This window comes from Phoxinus phoxinus (assembly GCF_949152265.1).
Source record: "Phoxinus phoxinus genome assembly, chromosome: 14".
NCBI classification, from domain to species: Eukaryota; Metazoa; Chordata; class Actinopteri; order Cypriniformes; family Leuciscidae; genus Phoxinus; species Phoxinus phoxinus.
In genome coordinates, this window is record NC_136889.1 from 20,294,687 (window position 1) to 20,312,682 (window position 17,996).

A 17,996-nucleotide genomic window follows, 5' to 3' on the forward strand; every position below is an offset into this window, starting at 1 on the left:
GAGCAAATATTCCACTTGCAAAACTGCAGCAATTAGTATCCTCAATTCCCAAATGATTGAAAAGTTGAACTGTTCCCACATTTTTTTTGGAGTGTGTTGCAGCCATCAAAATCAAAATCTGTTTATATTTACAAAATATTAAGTTGGTCAGTGAAAACTTTGAACATCTTTTCTTTGTACTTTTGTCTTTTAAAGAGAATTAACAATTGACAGGCAGATTCGGATTTTTCTTGAATTGTTTTAATTTCCTCAGTTCCTGCCTCAGTCAAAATCCCCTCGATTAAGAACCTGGGATTGTTTAATGGTATTAAACAATATCTAAGCAGTCAACATCTATCTAAAGAAAAAAATTAAATAAACAGGAAGTTCTCGTCCCACAGGAATTTAGCTGCATAAGCAGACAAAATTAAAAGGTAAACTGGTCTGCCATGCAGATGCACTTCACTGCGTGTGCTCTTCCCATTTAAATTAAATCCATAATAATGTGACGATTGCATGAGGCTAGCAAAGCAAGGCAGGTCTGTTTTCAATATAAGAGTTAGTCTGCAAAAGCAATTAAGGAAAAGGTTTTTCATGCGAGTCCACTGTTATTAATTTAAGGCTTGACACTACCATTCAAGTTTTGCATTTTTTTTTTTTTTTTATCGACAATACTGTAGAAACAGAAATATTACACCTGCTTTTTATTTGAATAAATTTTACATAATTTATTCCTGATTGCAAAGCTGGACTTTCCCTCCAGTGTCACATGATACATGATACTTCAGAAATCATTCTAATATGCTGATTTGCTGCTCAAGAGACATTTTTAATAATATGTAAACAGCTGTGCTGCATTATATTTTGGTGGAAACTTATGTTTTTCTTAATGGTTCTTTGATGAATAGAATGTTCCAGAACATATTTGAAACTAAATATCTTTCTTAATTTTATAAATGTCTTTACTTTTGATTAGTTTAATATGTCCTTGATGAATAAAAGTATCAATTACTTTACCGACTCCAAACTTTTGAACAGCAGTGAGTCATTATGTTCTGCAAGTGTCAAGAGTAGTTAAACATGGTTACATTTAGAGGTGTTGCAAAAAAAAAAAATTGCACGATTCAAATGGTAGCCATGGCAGATGTACTATTAACATGCTCATAATGACTGTGAAACATGTTACGGGTTGCTTTACTGCCCACAAATCCTTTCATTATTTCACTTACTTCAGAGTAGAATGTGGTTTAAACTCACACACCCAATATTCCGCTAACTTTCGATTAGAAAGTTAAGACAGAGAGACTACATCTTGGGAGAGAAGCATATAACTCACGTTATAATATACGGCATCTTAAATGAATCTTGCCCAAACTGCTCGTAAACATGTCACAAACACCAAAAGGAATCACAAACACTAAGACGAGTAAAAGAAACACCACAGCATAGTTACTTTTGTCATTACACTTTATTGTTTCTTTGCAACATTAGCCATGATCCTTGTCATATCTGGCGAGAATTCTGTAATGCTTCAATGTAACCTGAGTTTCAAAAATGACTCCGCTAAGGAGCACTTCGATTCATTTTTGACATAGATTTGACAACGTGTGAACTGTTATTTTCTCCACAATAATAGTTAGATAATAATAAACGGCACTAACATAAACAATTAGAAAAGTACAAGAACAGGTGTTGTGATGGGTGAAGCTAATGATTCTCTACCCCTACTTTAAAAACAGTGAAAACTGATTTAATAGACAAGACTAAATCAAGTATAGGTGAAGGACCAAAAAAATAAAAAATCATGTTTAACACTGACCCAAGGCACATCTGCATGGTATGACATGCTTTGTCTGTTTTCTGTTTTGAGGATCCGGTTTGAGACATTCAAACCTTGGAGAATGCTTGCGGTTTTCCTTCCGATGGTTACCCAGGAAAAATCTTGCTGCATTGTGCTCTTTGGGAGGCCTGGAGTAGACGCGTTAAAGAGGAAAGCAAGACAAAATGCCTACGCCGTTCAGAAAATTCCCTTCTGGCAGTTCCTTGTACGGGTGTGCATCACTAACTACTAGTCGGCTGTTAAACATGGCTGCTAACTTGCATGAGAAAATAAAACTGTTTAAGAACAACCCCAAAAATACCATTTTTAAAAGCTTCAGGGTTGATGGGAAAGCATGGCTACTTTGAGGCAGTCTGAACCAGAACCAGCATTAAATCAAACATGTACTGCGCTTCTGCAGACTTAATATACTACTAAATGTTTCCACACAGTTTGAGATTATATATCAAACACATAGTAAAACTAGAAAACTAAATCACAAAGGAAAAATAAACAGAACAAAATATAAGAATCCGAAAAAAGACTTTAATTTGACTACAATAAAGATTAAATGAAAGAAAAACTTTTTTTTTTTGGTATAACCAGTACAGTGGAGGGTTAGTGGGTATTGTGTAGCCCTTTAAAAACTACAACAGGACCAATGCAATTCTCAGGGTGTACATGGGCATGTTGCAGTCTGTCAACTTCCTTTTTCAAATTATTTATCATTAGGTGAGACATGTCATTTATCATGTAGATTATGCAGACTTGCAAAAAGAGTCGATGGTTTTATTTCTTATTAAGTGTGTCTTGCTTTTAATTTACACAAGGGCTCGTTGGATACCTAAAGTCCTCGGAGGTTCAAAAGCCGATTCTGCCTCATTACGACCCCCAACAAACAACAACAAAAAAACCAACCAAACATCTGACCTTGCAACACCCAAAAAAACTGCGGCTGAACTTCAAGCTATAGCATCACCCGGGTTGCCTCACGTGGCAAACAGGGTACAGGGAAAGCTGTAGGTAGAGGAGGTTAGTATCTAACGTTACATCTGGATTCGGGGGGGGGGGGGGGGGGTGAGGATTTCCATCCTATAAGAAGAGGTGGGAAGGGATGGGGATATGTGGTCAGGAACAGGACGGGTGGGAAGGGAAGGGAGGGAGGGAGGGGGGGGGGGGGTCTTCTAGGAGGCTTCGTGGCTCCTTGGAGAGTTCACCTCAATGAACGATGAGTGCTCCAGCAGCATAACTCACTGAGCTGTCGGACCAGCTTCTGCACTGGCTCGACTGCGCATAGTTTAGGAAAGAGAAGTTCATGTCTATGCCGTTCTTTTTCAGTTCCGCCACGGCCTGGTGGAGTGAGGAGAATCATTGGAGAGTTAACACTAAAGAGATACTTAACGGTAATCTTAAAAGCTTCATGATGAAAGACTAGAAAGCTGGCAAGACATTAGTTGGAGGGGGGGGGGGGGACATTAATAAAAGCTCTGCGACTGTTAAGTGCTAGACTAATTACCACGCTTACGCACTAGCCATTATTCATTCACGTTATTTTGCTTCTGCTTTATTGAGTCATCAATGGTTTGCTAAATAAAATGTCCCGGGGGAAATTCATATGAATCATTCATTAGGTACTTACATTTAGAAGAACGCCGATGGGATGGCGACCACAAATAGTATTATGATATTTCTTCAAATAATTGCTAAAGGAGATGGGGTCCAATTGTTCTATAATTCCCATTCCCTAAAAAAAGAAATAAATATGTATTTTCACTGACATCAACAAAACATTCTCATTACTGCAATTAATAATGTGATATTTTTTATTATTTTTGCATTAGACATTTGCTGTAGTTTAATTGTACAACACAAAATCATGATGTAAAATATTCAACTTTCAAAAAGCAAGATGGATTTTCAGTAACACTAATGAATGGATATTTCCTCGAAGGAGCTCCAGATCAAACGAGATCTTTGTATTGGACATGACCCTACCGAGGAAAAAGTACTTTGCCCAGTTGGTAGGCCTTTAATGAGGTTGCCAAGAACATCTGCTATTTGACACACTGTCATGGGTGGAAAGTATTAAAGTCAGTCTTTGAATCACCGACTTCCACGTCAAAGTAACCATAACATTGACTCTGTAGCTTGGAGAAAAATTCCTCACCTTTTTTTTTCTGGAACCACCAATAGGATTAGCACATTGTGTATCCCAAAGCAGAATGGGCCACTTGCATGTAAACCTCATGTGTATGGAAGCAAATTAATGACAAATGTTTTTGAAACAAAAAGCCTGTTGAATTGCACTACTTGAAAAAAATATGCACTGCATTTACCATGCTTGCATTTTAATGCATTGTATTTTTAGGACTTCAATTCAAAACATTTCAAACACATTTTCATTATTAAAAATAATAATAATAATAATTAATATTCACCTTTCATATTTCACTTCCAAAATATATTCCATACTGTTTAAAAATACAACCTATAATATTCAACAGGCAATTTTCAGTCCATTTTATTTCGCTTTACAAATTCGCTTCCACAAATTCAATGGTTCAACTTCGACAGTAAATTCAACATTGACATCCAGGAACTGCAGGGAAAGCAGTAGATTACCGAGCATAATCTCCATCTGCTGTTAGTCCAAACTCGCAGCTTATTGAGAAGGCTGTACTACAGGTATATGGCTACAGGCAAGCAGATGGACTCAGAATATGAACTTAACGCGCAAAGTTTCACGCTAAGCGTTTCCTGTGATATACTAGTGGCGTAGTGGGTGGGACAGGGTGTGTGTGTGTGTGTGTGTGTGTGTGTGTGTGTGTGTGTGTGTGTGTGTGTGTGTGTGTGTGTGTGTGTGTGTGTGTGTTGCTAATACAATGTCAAATCATAAATCAGATGTGTACAATAACATTACGATGTCCAGCAATCGATTTAAATAGGCTACATTGGGTTTCATGAGATCTAATATGTTGTTAATGCAGAGAATTTTCACGTGAATAAATACAGTTGAATAAGTAGCCTACATAGTTAAACACATTGTACTTTAATGGTCGAGTCACTCGAGTGGCAGAACTTTTGCCAAGCTTGTCAGAGGTTCTAGGTTCTAATGCGCACTCGTATAGTTTTTTTCCCTCATCAAAACCGATTGTTTATCAGTGGTTGTATATCAAGCAGGGACACGTTTGTGTGCAGGTTTTTTTGTGATTTCACCGGAACGAATAGAGTCTCCGCAACCTATTGAAGCGCGCGTCCGAGTCCCAAGACTGTGCACGAGCCACAAGATACACTGTATCCGCGCCACTGATCGCAGCGGCATTGAGCACTTGATTTCATAAACAACACATTTTAGCACTAGATCACCTCTTATTTAACAAACAAACTAAATGTATGCTCTGCTAGTTAACTGTGGAGATGTTTTATTTAGGCTGTTAGTACATCCGTGCAGCGAGATGTTTCAAAAGTGTTGGGGACAATATCGACCCTGGCAAAAAAAGTGGTGGGGACATGTCCCACCCGCCAATTACGCCTATGGATATACTGGCATAAAGTTGGCTTGACATTGGACATTCACACATTTAGGGACCGTCTCTAAAGTTACATACGACATTACACACGTTTCTAACTTCAATAGCAAACTTCAATTTATTTGAATAAATATCAAAAATGTAAAAGGTGTGCATCATGACTGACACCTAGCCTACCAGTTTTCTGTAAGCCATTCTCTCCCAATGCTATTGAGGTTAGAAACGTGTATATCAATGTTGTATGTAACTTTAGAGACGGTCCCTAAATGTGCGAATGTCCAATGTCAAGCCAACTTTATGCCAGTATATCACAGGGAAACGCTGCGTGAAACTTTGCGCGTTAAGTTCATATTCTGAGTCCATCTGCTTGCTTATAGACATATAGTACAGCCTTCACAATAAGGTGCGAGTTTGGTCTTTTACAGGCTATCACTGTATTAGTTAAGCTACGTTAAGCGTTTCATATGTCCAGCAATCCTGAAGTATTGAGGGAAACTCTAGTACTGCAGCACATCGCCGCAATATAAAGTTAAACATGTTTAAACATAAAAACAGCCCTCATAATAATCACAAACACACTTACATTTCTATAAATGAGTTTTTATGAATGAATGGCTTGCTCCAACTGCCCTGGTCTTCGTCAACAACACACGCACCACCTGCTGGTGATATAGACTAACAGCAGATGGAGAGTATGCTCGGTAATCTACTGCTTTCCCTGCAGTTCCTGGATGTCAATGTTGAATTTACTGTCGAATTTGAACCACTGAATTTGTGGAAGCGAATTTGTAAAGCGAAATAAAATGGACCAAAAATTGCCTGTTGAATATTATAGGTTGTATTTTTAAACAGTTTGAATATTTTGGAAGTGAAATATGAAAGGTGAATATAGATTATTGAATTTTTAATAATGAAAATGTGTTTGAAATGTTTTGAATTAAAATATTCACAGCTTAAATATGCAGCCATGTTGAATTTGAGCCAATAAAAAATGCAAGTCCTAAAAATACAATGCATTAAAATGCAAGCATGGTAAATGCAATGCATATTTTTTTCAAGTAGTGCAATTCAACAGGCTTTTTGTTTCAAAAACTTTAGTCATTAATTTTCTTCCATACATGTGTCAGACATTAAGTGAGGTACCAGAAGGAAAGGGCATAGAAATTGGTTTACCATTTTGTCAAGGTGCTCGATAGATCTGTAGATCTCCCCTTGACTTTCATCGTAGTAGGTGTAACGGAAACGTTGACCTGCAAAAAAAACGAAAAGAGTTCAAATTAATCATTAACCAAAGGACGCACCAAAAAAAATCTCCATCTGGGATATTCATACAAGTTCCTACCAATGTAGAGCATTTCAAAACACTCACTTAAGTTACAAGGTTTATTTCCGTTTGGATTCTGCCAAGTCTATGTAGGAAGCAGGCGGCTTGTGTTTCTGGCAAGTCCAGCACATTGACGGAGAATGAGAGTGGAGAGAATATCTGTGCTCCCGAGATGAGGTGAGAAATGAAAGCGTGCATATCTTCCTTGAAAGATTACAAGCTGCTTTCGTTATCATTCATTTTAGCGACACTTGATTTAGGGCGGTTTGCTATACCAAACTAATATCATGCCTTCACTCTCCACTTTTATGATTATTGGAATATATATACATTTTGAAATTTAAAAATAAATCATTTATATATAATAATTGGCAATTGTATAAAGTTTGTGTTAAGTGCTCCTTTTCGTATTATATGCATAAAATGAATATATCCACATATGTTACTATTACATGCATGTTGCATACAACAAAAATGGTGTGTTTTTCACAAAAAATATTGGATCACACTTTTAATTCTCACTATCAACTACGACTTTTGCCTCAATAAACTCCTAATTACTGCTTATTAATAGTTAGTAAGGTAGTTAAGTTTAGGTATTGTGTAGGATTAAGGGATGTAGAATATGGTCATGGATAAGGCATTAATATATGCTTTATAAGTACTAATAAACAGCCAATATCTTAGTAATATGCATGCTAATAACTAGGTAATAGTGAGAATTGGACCCTAAACTGAAGTGTTACCAAAAATTGGTACACGCAAACGAGAACTACTAAAGTCATTTGAATGATAATAGATCCAATGCGCTGACCCGTGCCAGAACTAAACCCTAGTAGATGTACAGCTGAAAAGATGTCAGCATTTGTCAGCAGTACATCTCATTTCAACTAACAGGAAATTCTTCACAGATTACTGACTGTAATTTATATTGACTAGTTTCCGTTTTTTGACAGTTGAAAAATGTAAATGTGTGAGTGGACACAAACCCCAGTGGCAAAAGTCAGAGGAGATGATGAAGAGATTGGAGGGGTCAGCCAGGTATTTGCTTAGCAGCTTGCCATATTCCTGCTCTTTAGATTCACTCAGAGCTCCCACCAGCACAGGAACAATGCTGAATTCATCTTTATGGCTGTTTGTGAGAAACAAAGCACAGCAGATAATCATTTGTCAAGTCCCAGACGGAGATTTGACATTTGCATGTTTATTAAAATTCATTTTCCAATGAGTTTCGCATCATCACTCATTAAAACAGTGGCCATGCCAATAGCTCTGCAAGGCTTTTCAGTTACCCAAATTTCTAAGGTGAGAGAGTAATGTGGAGGATTTTTATTTTTACATATTACAGTTGCTCAGCAACTAATTGCTCTGCTTGGGAGAAAAAAATACCCAAATGTCTAATCAAACAAATTGAGGGGATGTTACCTTTCCTATGCCCACATACTGCAATGTTTTAATGGCATAACAGAAGTGGTTGGTGGCTTCTGCATTAATAATAATAAAATAAAATAAATATATATAAAATAACAGAACATCCATCACTGCAAACTAATTAGGAGGCACAGCACTAGGTAAACAGACCCTGACAACATAATTAGTGGATCTGGCAGAGATGAATGAGCATTAGAGTGGGACTATGGGTTAATAATGTTGCTCATGGCTTCTGAATAAAGATGAGGTGAAACCTTGATAGATACTTGCCTAATGTAAAAACCAGGTACATTGAGGAAACCACAGAAAACTATATCAAATATCACGCATTTTGCTAGAACGCAACATTGACACAATGTTAAAAAGCAAAGGGTGAGACTTGTGTAGTTTTATAAAAACGATGATGATGTTAAATGTGTTAATATGTCCAGTACCACTAATATTCTTGGTTCCTTCAAAGAAATCACTTACCTTTTAGATTTTTATCCAGACAAAAGTTATAGTAACACTTTTAGTTTAGGGTCCAATTCTCACTATTAACTAGTTGCTTTTTATCATGCATATTATTAGGATATTGGCTGTTCTACATCTCTTAATCCTACACAATACCTAAACTTAACAACTTCCTTACTAACTATTAATAAGCAGTAATTAGGAGTTTATTGAGCCAAAAAGGTTTAGGTAATAGTGAGTATTGGACCCTAATCTAAAATGTGACCAAAGTTATATACACTACTAAAAAGTGTAAAGCGTTCAAATGAAATATTCTTTGATCATTTGACATATACGACGAGGTCTTTGTACCATTAAAGCATCCTGCAGGTTTTTTTAGAATTTAAAACATCATCCTCATTATATATAAAAAAGAATTTATGTAATCAAGCTCCAAAGATGATATACATTTGCATATGACTGTCTCCATAGCAAGACATCAGTGAATAGTTATTCATCATCGCATCATAGGTCCCACCCACTGGCGTTCAGTCACTTAAAATCAGCATGAAATGGAAGTTGCGATAGTCTTTTCTTGCCTATTGTGAGAGGTATATCTGAGTGAAACCACTTCTGGAAAAAAAGTAGGGCAAACAAGAATTATATATACAGGTGCTGGTCATATAATTAGACTATCATGAAAAAGTAGATTTTCAGTAATTCAGTAATTAAAAACGTGTATATTATATTCATTCATTACACACAGACTGATATATTTCAAATGTTTATTTCTTTTCATTTTGATGATTATAACCGACAACTAATGAAAATCCCAAATTCAGTATCTCAGAAAATTTGAATATTACTTAAGACCAATACAAAAAAAGTATTTTTAGAAATGCTGGCCAACTAAAAAGTATGAGCATGTACAGCACTCGATACTTAGTTGCGGCTCCTTTTGCCTGAATTACTGCAGCAATGCAGTGTGGCATGGAGTCGGTCAGTCTGTGGCACTGCTCAGGTGTTATGAGAGCCCAGGTGGCTCTGATAGTGGCCTTCAGCTCTTCTGCATTGTTGGGTCTGGCGTTTCACATCTTCCAAAAACCTGGCTCAATGACCATGGTATTACTGTGTAATTACTGTGTGATTTCATGTAATATTCAAATTTTCTGGGATTTTGATTTCGTGGGTTTCATAAGCTGTAAGCTGTAAAATTATAACAAATAAAGGCTTGAAATATCTCACTTTGCATGTAATGAGTCTATATATAATATATTAGTTTCACCTGTTAAGTTGAATTCTTGAAATAAATTAACTTTTTGATGATATTCTAATTATATGACCACCTGTATATATATATATCTGTGTGTGTGTATATTATATATATTCAAATGTATAAATTCTTCACAGAATCTGATGAATTCAAGGGATAGTTTATGTTGTTCCAAGCCTGTATGACTGACTGTCTTTAGTGGAACACAAAAGAAGACATTTAGAAGAATGTTTCAACTGCTTTTATCCATATAATTAAAGTCAATAGGTTTCAAAACAACACATTGAAACACCAGTGACTTTGTGTTCCACAGAAGAAAGAAATGCATATAGGTTTGTCATCAGGGTGACTAATGGATGAACTGCTTTGGATGAACTGTTCCTTTAACGGTCCAGATTAAGATGTTCATTGTCAGCTTGTTACCTCTCCATGGCTTTAGCGGTATAAGGCAGGTGCATCTCAATGCTGTGTTCATCTTCGTCTGTCTGCAGACTCATCCTCTCAAACATGCCCGTTTTCCACAGATCAGCGTAAACTGCGTGAGAGAGAAACGGGGGGATTTAAAGCCCTTGTGTTTTCACTTATAGGCTTTCATTGAGGAGTTACAAACAGAACAGGCACTTTATGATAATTACACAAACCCTCATTAACAAGAACACCATGAAATAAAAAGTTTATCCCGCACATTCTATGTTGCACATTTGTCATGGTTATACTCAAAGACTACCCTGGAAATCCAGAGTTCTCGCGAGAGCACAATTTGAATTTGCTCAGCGAGTTTACTCTGGTGTCGAGTAATAATGCTCATTAAATATGCCCCTCTATCTGAGCTGCACCAATCACATTGGGTTATCTGATATAGGCGGGCCAGAGGCGAGATGACATTAGTCATTTGTAAACATTGCAAGATGGCTATGGATGAACACCAGTTGTTTGAAACGGCTTTGGGCGCTACAATGAAAGATTTAGACTTGCCTTTTTCTCTAAAAGAGGAACAGAAGACGGCGCTCGAATCGTTCCTTTGCAAGAAGGAAGTTTTTGCCGTTTTGCCGACCGGATACGGCAAAAGTATAATCTACCAGTTAGCTCCGCTCAAGTTCGAACCCGAAGACCGACACGAGAAGCGGGGAACAGAGTAGACGTGATAAATTTGAAGTTGCAAAAGAAAGAACGCTGTGGATCAGGAGGTGAGGTGAGTTAACAGACTGCAATAGCCTGGACTTAAGTTGGACCCAACTTTTCAAATGTAATCAACATTTTCCTAAGTATTAGATGTGTTGGGCTATTTAACAGGACATTTTAATTATATTATGCTGAAATGAACGAAATTACTCGAAAAAAGATTTGTTCATTTTGCTGAACGAGATTCAAAGATCCGAGTCAGTAAAATGATCCGAACTTCCCACTACTACTCCGCTGGTAGCTAAGCGTATGGGGCTTAGTGATACGTCACCCCGTGTATTGTTGTGATTGGTCATAGTGTTAGCCAATTGCGTGCAGTGAGATTTTCAAATGCATGCTTGGTGCCGCCCCTCGAGCTGGCCGATGTTCATTAATCGACACCAGACCATTAACCTTTCAGATTTAGGTCTGGATTTCCAGGCTAGTCAAAGACAACAGCTATTAGAAAACTATTGCGTAATAACAAATATAGTCATTTACCAGTTGAAAATGTTGCAATCACTTCTGCAAAGCTCAGTTTGAGAGCAAATGAGCCAGAAGTCAAAACAATATGGGTGAACACCTTTTTCTGTGCATTCTTATTCAATCCGTATTTAATCCTCCCAAGGTTTCTGTGTTGAGACTGGGCAGGGAGGAAATGAGATTCCTTACCCTTCTGGTCGATCCTCAGGTCATACAGTGGCGTTCTGTAGACCTCGGCGGGGGAGAGGGCACAGCGAGACAGCGGCACATGGTGAGAGGGGCCGAGAATGAACACCCTCCGACTGATGAATAAGAGAGTGCTGCGGTTACCTCTCTCCCCACGGCAAACTCAACATTACGGCTACTTCCAGAGAATTTAAAGAAGCTCTGATGACAGGAGGGACACTTACGTGATTGAGGGGTCCACCTGCTTGTAAGCGTGAGCGGCACACGCGCCGCAGTAGGTGTAGCCGGCGTGCCTGCGGAAGACAGTTGTTCAGGAATACAAAAACACAACGGAAACTGAAGCAAAAAAGATGTCTGTCTGGTTTGACTCCACATACGGTGCTATTATGGCTCTAGCTGGACCCACTGTAGATTGTGCTTGAGATAACCAGCCCTCAAGTTGTGCGTTAAGCTGGGATCCTAAACGCAAAGATAGAAGAAAACCTTATTAGCAAATATGAGATACAGACATAATTTGACAGATTGGACAACTCAGAAATTATGTAGTTTGTATGATACCAAATCATAAAAACATTTTTATTCAATCAACAGAAGTTTTACTAGTCTCTTTTTACAATCTACAACATAAAATGTAAGGGTGAAACCCACAAAATCTGTCAAGATAATGTTCAAGATCTTGTAGGTCTTAGCACCTTATTAGCTGGGAAAGTGCTTTGATTGGACCAGAAATATTTCAAGGCATTAAGAAAATTAAGACTATTTAGGACAATCGTGATTTTTTTATGCATTGTATTCATGACAAATATTGTGGAATAAGTGATCATGTAGAAATAAAAAGATTAAATAAAACCAGCAGTGTAAAAATCCACTTGATTGTCATTAAACATATTTTCATCCTTAATTTCCATTGGCGTAATACCAAAATAAACAAAAAAATCGAATTACTGCAATGCGGTAAAAAAAATTATATGATTTAATATTCATTCATCATAGGATCACCTCAGTACCACAACATGCTAAACTATTTTATAGTAAAGCATTTACCTGTGGATTCCTCCTCTACTTCAATCATTCAAACAAAAATGAATCAATAGCTAAAATTGCTGTCCTGAATATTGATTTCAGCAATATTTCAGTCTCAGACAGTGCCATTGTCCCAGTTCTAATGAAATTATTATCAGAGTCTGACAGGACAAGATAACAGTTATGAGAACCAGTGAACAGATGAACTTCAGCTGATTCTGGGAAAGGCATAGCAACAATACAACCAAATTGGTCAAATTTTAACAGTTGTTGTTAATCAAATCTCTAAACTGTAATGAATCATACTATTATCACGAATGATATTCCCAAGAGCATTTGAATATTGATGAATGTGCTAATGTGTTCATTTTAGTGTTTGACCGATATGGATTTAATAGCTGATGCGGACACTAATATCTACATTAAATAATACAGTGTAATGACAGTCATAATTTGTAGTTAGTAGTGTAATCCATTACATTACACATTTTCGGAAATATAATCTGACTACTTTTTGATTACTTTCAGATTACTTTTGACCTAACTCGTTTAACACATTGAACTGAATAGGATACTTGTACCATATTGATGTAAAAATACAAAGAGAAAGAAATGGATTCTTTATCATTTGATATTTTTTTATCAACATAGAGTGCAACATTACGTCAGGTTTTATAAATTATAAAAATGTCAAATTAAATAAATTATTTTAAAATAATGAAAGTTACAATAAAAATGTGTTTGAAAGACAAATACCTTCCGAAGACATAGTTTTACATGGTAAAATGACTTACTGAGTGATAATTCAAATAATAATTCATGTTTTCATCAGGAGTTCGATATGCAATGTTACAATGTTGAGAAAACACTCCTTAAAAGTGAAATGATTTTTGTAAATCCAGCAGTCAAATGCTTTGTGGCCTTTCAATTTGCCATGTAATTATAGCCACCTGACTAGTGGCTGGTCTGTGTGTGTAATTTCACAAAACTAGGAGACTTTCTGAATGTATACAAGCGATATGCTTTTTTTTTTTTTTTTTTAAACATGAAATAGAAGAATTAAGGAGAATCACTAAATTATGAATGATTTACTGCCATTATATGAATATGCAATCAATAGAAAAAAAGCAGGCTGATTGCAAGTATTTTAAAATAAAATATATATATATATTTTTTTTTTTTATGTAACCTAGATTAAATGTAATCAGTTACTACCCAGCAGAGAAAGAGTGAGAGAGTGAGTGAGTGAGTGTGTGTATATAGACCTGGTCAATATATCAGTCTAGCACATATGAAGAATACCAATAAATTAGGAACACTAGTAATTTTATTGAGAGAAATGTTTTTAATGACTGATGCCTATAAATGTTTAGAATGCAGGGTGGCTGATTGCAAATTTTAAAATAATTAATTGCTCACAATTTAATGACAACAAATGTGACATTTTAATTCATTTTATACAATACAAAAAATATTTTGAGAGAGAGAGAGAGAGAGAGAGAGAGAGAGAGAGAGAGAGAGAGAGAGAGAGAGAGAGAGAGAGAGAGAGAGAGAGAGAGAGAGAGAGAGAGAGAGATTCATTGACAACATTGTCTGTACATTTTGAAACTATCTAAGGATCTAAGGAAACCATCAATAAAACATAAGGACCCACTAGACTGTTTTAAATAACTTACATTAGATATTATTTGCTGGAATTAGACCAAGAATACACATGCAAAAGGAGGAGTTGTTGTTTTACAAAACAAGATCTCTAAATATGTTGGCAGCTTGCAGAACACATGTCATCATGTAAAGGCCAGCAGATTGATTTCTGTACAGTATACATATATGTGATCTAGTGTGTGTGTTTGTGTGTGTAGCACTGGGCTTTTGTCATGCATCCTTTGTTACTGCATGAGAGAGAGAGAAAAACACCATCGGCCATCTAAAGCCTTTTATGTGCTGACTGTGCTCACTGTATTTGCTGGATTGGAACTGGACAACTAAATGCTGACCAATATAACAATAAACAGTATTACTTGACATCAGTATTAATGAAACATGGGGTTTGATTCTCCATAAAAACATAGCTGTCATGTACAGCTGTTATATGAACTTCATCAAATAGCTTTAGCCGTTAGCAGGGTCAATCCAGTTTTCTTCTGAATTGCGGCAGTTTATCTATCTGGATTTACTGATCCGGCAAAGTAGGGATGGGTAAAGTTGGTGTGGATGCTATATTAATCTGTGGTATTAGTTCGTGTAGTTGGTGTGAGTGTGTGTGTGTGTGTGTGTGTATGTATGTGTGTGTATAAGAGATTCACACACACACACACAAGCTATAGGCTAACCCGCTAACTGCTGGCCTGTTTTTGTTCTCAGCTGCTGATACACACAGAACATTCACACAATAGAGACACAAAAATACACAACACCAACAGGCAAATATAATAGAAACACAAGAGTCTGGTCGATTTAAATAATGGCCCATGATTTTAAATGCAAGTGGTTTTAGTTTACTCCCTGAAAATCAGAAATTATTATTCAAAATTATTTCTAACAGAAACTAATTAATGAAATGGCCATTTAAATGCCAGGGCAAAGTAAATGCCGCACTTTTGTTGACAGAATTAGAAGAATTGGAATGCAGAATGTTATAGTATATTTTACCTAAATTAAGCTGACATGTTTTAGTTTGCATTTAAAACAAAGCCAGTTCGTTTTTTAAAGGATGTCAGCTCAGGAAAAGGGGTATAAATGTAAAGAAACGCGCTCTGTTGTCATTAAACCATTTTAATCTCGGCTATTTAATAATACCCAGCTGATCGCACAGGCTGTGTCAAAAAACTTAGTGAGATGCCTATCTAGGCAGCATTTGTGGCTATCATAGGAGCGTGTTGAACAGTTAAGTTATGCTGTCTAGGTAGGCAGCTCACCAGGATTTGAGACACTGCCAGACACACACACACATTGGTGTTAAGCAGGACACCGGACCTCAGGCCCGGGCCGCTGTCTCTCTGGCTCTACCTGAGGCCGTGTACCAGCTGCCGGCGTGGCTCGCTTCTCTGCACACCATCCGGTTCGACATCTTGGTGCCCGCGCCGCCTATCTTGGTCCAATAAAACCTCTTCGGTGGGGGGGAAGAATGAACTAAAAACACTAGGAAAATATGCTAGCCCAAAAAGTATCTGCCTGTGCTGAAGCTGCGTGTCCAAAGAAGGAGTATTTTATATCTTGATATAAATGTGATACATATGAGTGACAATACGCAAAAAATATATAAACAGGTTGATAGTCTAGCTGTGAAGAACAAAGATCCAACCAGTTCATCCGCTCGCTGCCAAGTTTGTCTATGTTATCCGGATGGGCTGGTTTGGCCCATGTCGGCTTCCGTTCCGTCAGAAAAACTGGGCGGGGAGAGTGGATTGACTGACTAAAGCAATAGACTGATTGGTCGATGGCGATTAAAGGCGTGTCCAAGAGGATGCATATGTAGATAACGCTTTTATTATTGGATAGCTCAGTGTGTTTGGCTGAGACTCATTGGCGCAAAACCTATGTGGGCGTGGACTCGCAGACGTTTTGTTGCTAAAAACACCATTCAGCATTTGTAACGTTGAAATAGGATTAAATACATTTTGTGTTGAAGAAATGTGGGGGTTTTTTTCGTGAAACGACAGAAGAGTCATAGAATATGTCATTTGTTTTATGGTTGTCAAATTGTGCTAAAAAAAATTGGAAAAATGTATAGAGCTTTATTAAAGACGGCGTTTGTTATTGTGAATGATGATATTCACATTCACATATTCACATTCACAATATGATAATATTCACAAAAGGATTGACAACATGCTAAAATGTATAATTTTTTATTCACAGATGTGGATTGCCTAAATTTCTCCCATTTTATAAAGGTTTTTGTAGTGATCTTAGATTAAGATATACAATAACCTAACCAGCCAAATTCCATGTTTTATATATTATTTTACAAAAAAAGAACCTGTTAATCTTTGACGTTTCTTACTATTCATGTTATCTTTTTGCTTTCATTTATTGTTTTATAATTTTCCATTGTAACTCAATTTCAATGTGCATTGACTGACTGACTGACTGACTGACTGACTGACTGACTGCAGTTTACCACCAGAGGGCATTATTGCACAGAATATTAATTCCCTGTCTTTTTAAACTAATACTGTTTCCAACTCTGCGGTTTTCAATAATTTTGTGTTAGTTGGGTCGTTTGTGTAAATACAAAATCAGAGGCTACATATCTGCTGCGCTACGAACAATACAGATGTATCCAAGAATAATCAATCAGTCAACTCGTCAGTTATTGTTCTTCATATTAGACTTGTCTTTAACAACATTAATTGTTATTATAGACATTAAAAATATTTGGAATAAGCCAGAGACACAAACATTCCAACAAATCTACAGTGTCGTATCAGCATCTCCCCCCACTGTACACTGACTGACTATAATCATACATCTTGATCTAAACAGTACAAACCGTACAAACGTTAGCAATTGTCCCTTCTGGTGTGCCGTCCCGAAAAGATCCCGTTTCCAAAGCAACAAGGACGCAATTGCTACTGGATCATCACAGGCCAAAAACTATGCACGAATGTTTGAACTTCAGTTAACGTTACTACTTACACATATATGATTAAACCGTAAGGTCGCATTCGTAATACTTAACCAGCAACACAATTAACTTTCAGGTGAGTGATGAACGGAATAAACTTAACGTACCTTTGAAGCGATATCATTGGCACTTTTCATGAATTCAGACAGTGTAACTTAAGTTACAAAACACGGCCTATAACTCAAAAAACGTAGAGCTAGTTTTCAACAAATGGTCAGCGAAAGCAGGTGTTTTTTTAAAGAGTAACGTTAAATTAAGCTTTCTCTCAAGGGCTAACGTTAGCTAGTTTGGGAAATGGGACCAGTTTGCTATTTTATAGTTATTACTAAGCATAACGTTATTATTCATTAAAGAAAAAAAAATTATGTACAGTAACGTAACTTGGTTAATAGGACTGATAAATACAGTCAAAATGACAATTTGTGTAAAAATTGGGGGGGGGGGGGGGGGGGGGGGGTTACATTTAATGAAATTATTTACTTCCTGCATTCTCTATCATTGGTTCAAATTACATGAGGTTACCTCTGTCTTATCACAATTGTAAGGAATGATTAAATAAAAAAATATTGGAGGAAAATAATGTGGTGTTCATAAAATGTGGGACACAATTGAATATTACACTTGTGTTAATTAAGGTTAATAATTCATATTAAATTTTTGTTCCAATGAATTGAATATTAAAGGTAGGGTTGGCAATTTCGTTGTGGCTAGCAATGGAGGGTATG

The 17,996-nt window shown here is 36.7% G+C and overlaps 2 protein-coding genes across 3 annotated transcripts in view; one reads left to right on the forward strand and one right to left on the reverse strand.

Moving 5' to 3' along the window:
- Positions 1 to 1,430: 1,430 nt before the first annotated feature.
- Positions 1,431 to 16,020, reverse strand: memo1 (mediator of cell motility 1). Its single transcript, XM_079636112.1, has 9 exons — positions 15,651 to 16,020; positions 11,996 to 12,077; positions 11,843 to 11,911; positions 11,622 to 11,734; positions 10,212 to 10,323; positions 7,642 to 7,784; positions 6,502 to 6,578; positions 3,438 to 3,542; positions 1,431 to 3,148 (listed from the first exon to the last, which is right to left on the reverse strand). The coding sequence occupies exons 1-9, from the start codon at positions 15,709 to 15,711 to the stop codon at positions 3,017 to 3,019; spliced, it is 894 nt and encodes a 297-aa protein (XP_079492238.1). The 5' UTR covers positions 15,712 to 16,020; the 3' UTR covers positions 1,431 to 3,016.
- Positions 16,021 to 17,169: 1,149 nt separating this feature from the next.
- The window catches only part of wdr27 (WD repeat domain 27), a 48,973-nt gene continuing 48,146 nt past the window's right edge, over positions 17,170 to 17,996 (forward strand). The window contains exon 1 of one of the 2 annotated variants that reach the window (XM_079635375.1): positions 17,170 to 17,347. The gene's annotated coding sequence lies outside the window, so the exon portion shown is untranslated. The remainder of the gene's footprint in view (positions 17,348 to 17,996) is intronic. The other variant, XR_013800216.1, reaches the window with a different exon arrangement.

Bases quoted from the DNA above. Each gene is read 5' to 3' on its own strand.
- memo1 (XM_079636112.1), bottom strand. From the start codon at position 15,711: ATGTCGAACCGGATGGTGTGCAGAGAAGCGAGCCACGCCGGCAGCTGG. The intron at 7,785-10,211 runs GTAACAAGCTGA...TCTCACAAACAG, and splicing joins ACCGCTAAAGCCATGGAGAG to CCATAAAGATGAATTCAGCA. The intron at 6,579-7,641 runs GTTTGTGTCCAC...TTTTTTTTGCAG, and splicing joins CTCTGACTTTTGCCACTGGG to GTCAACGTTTCCGTTACACC.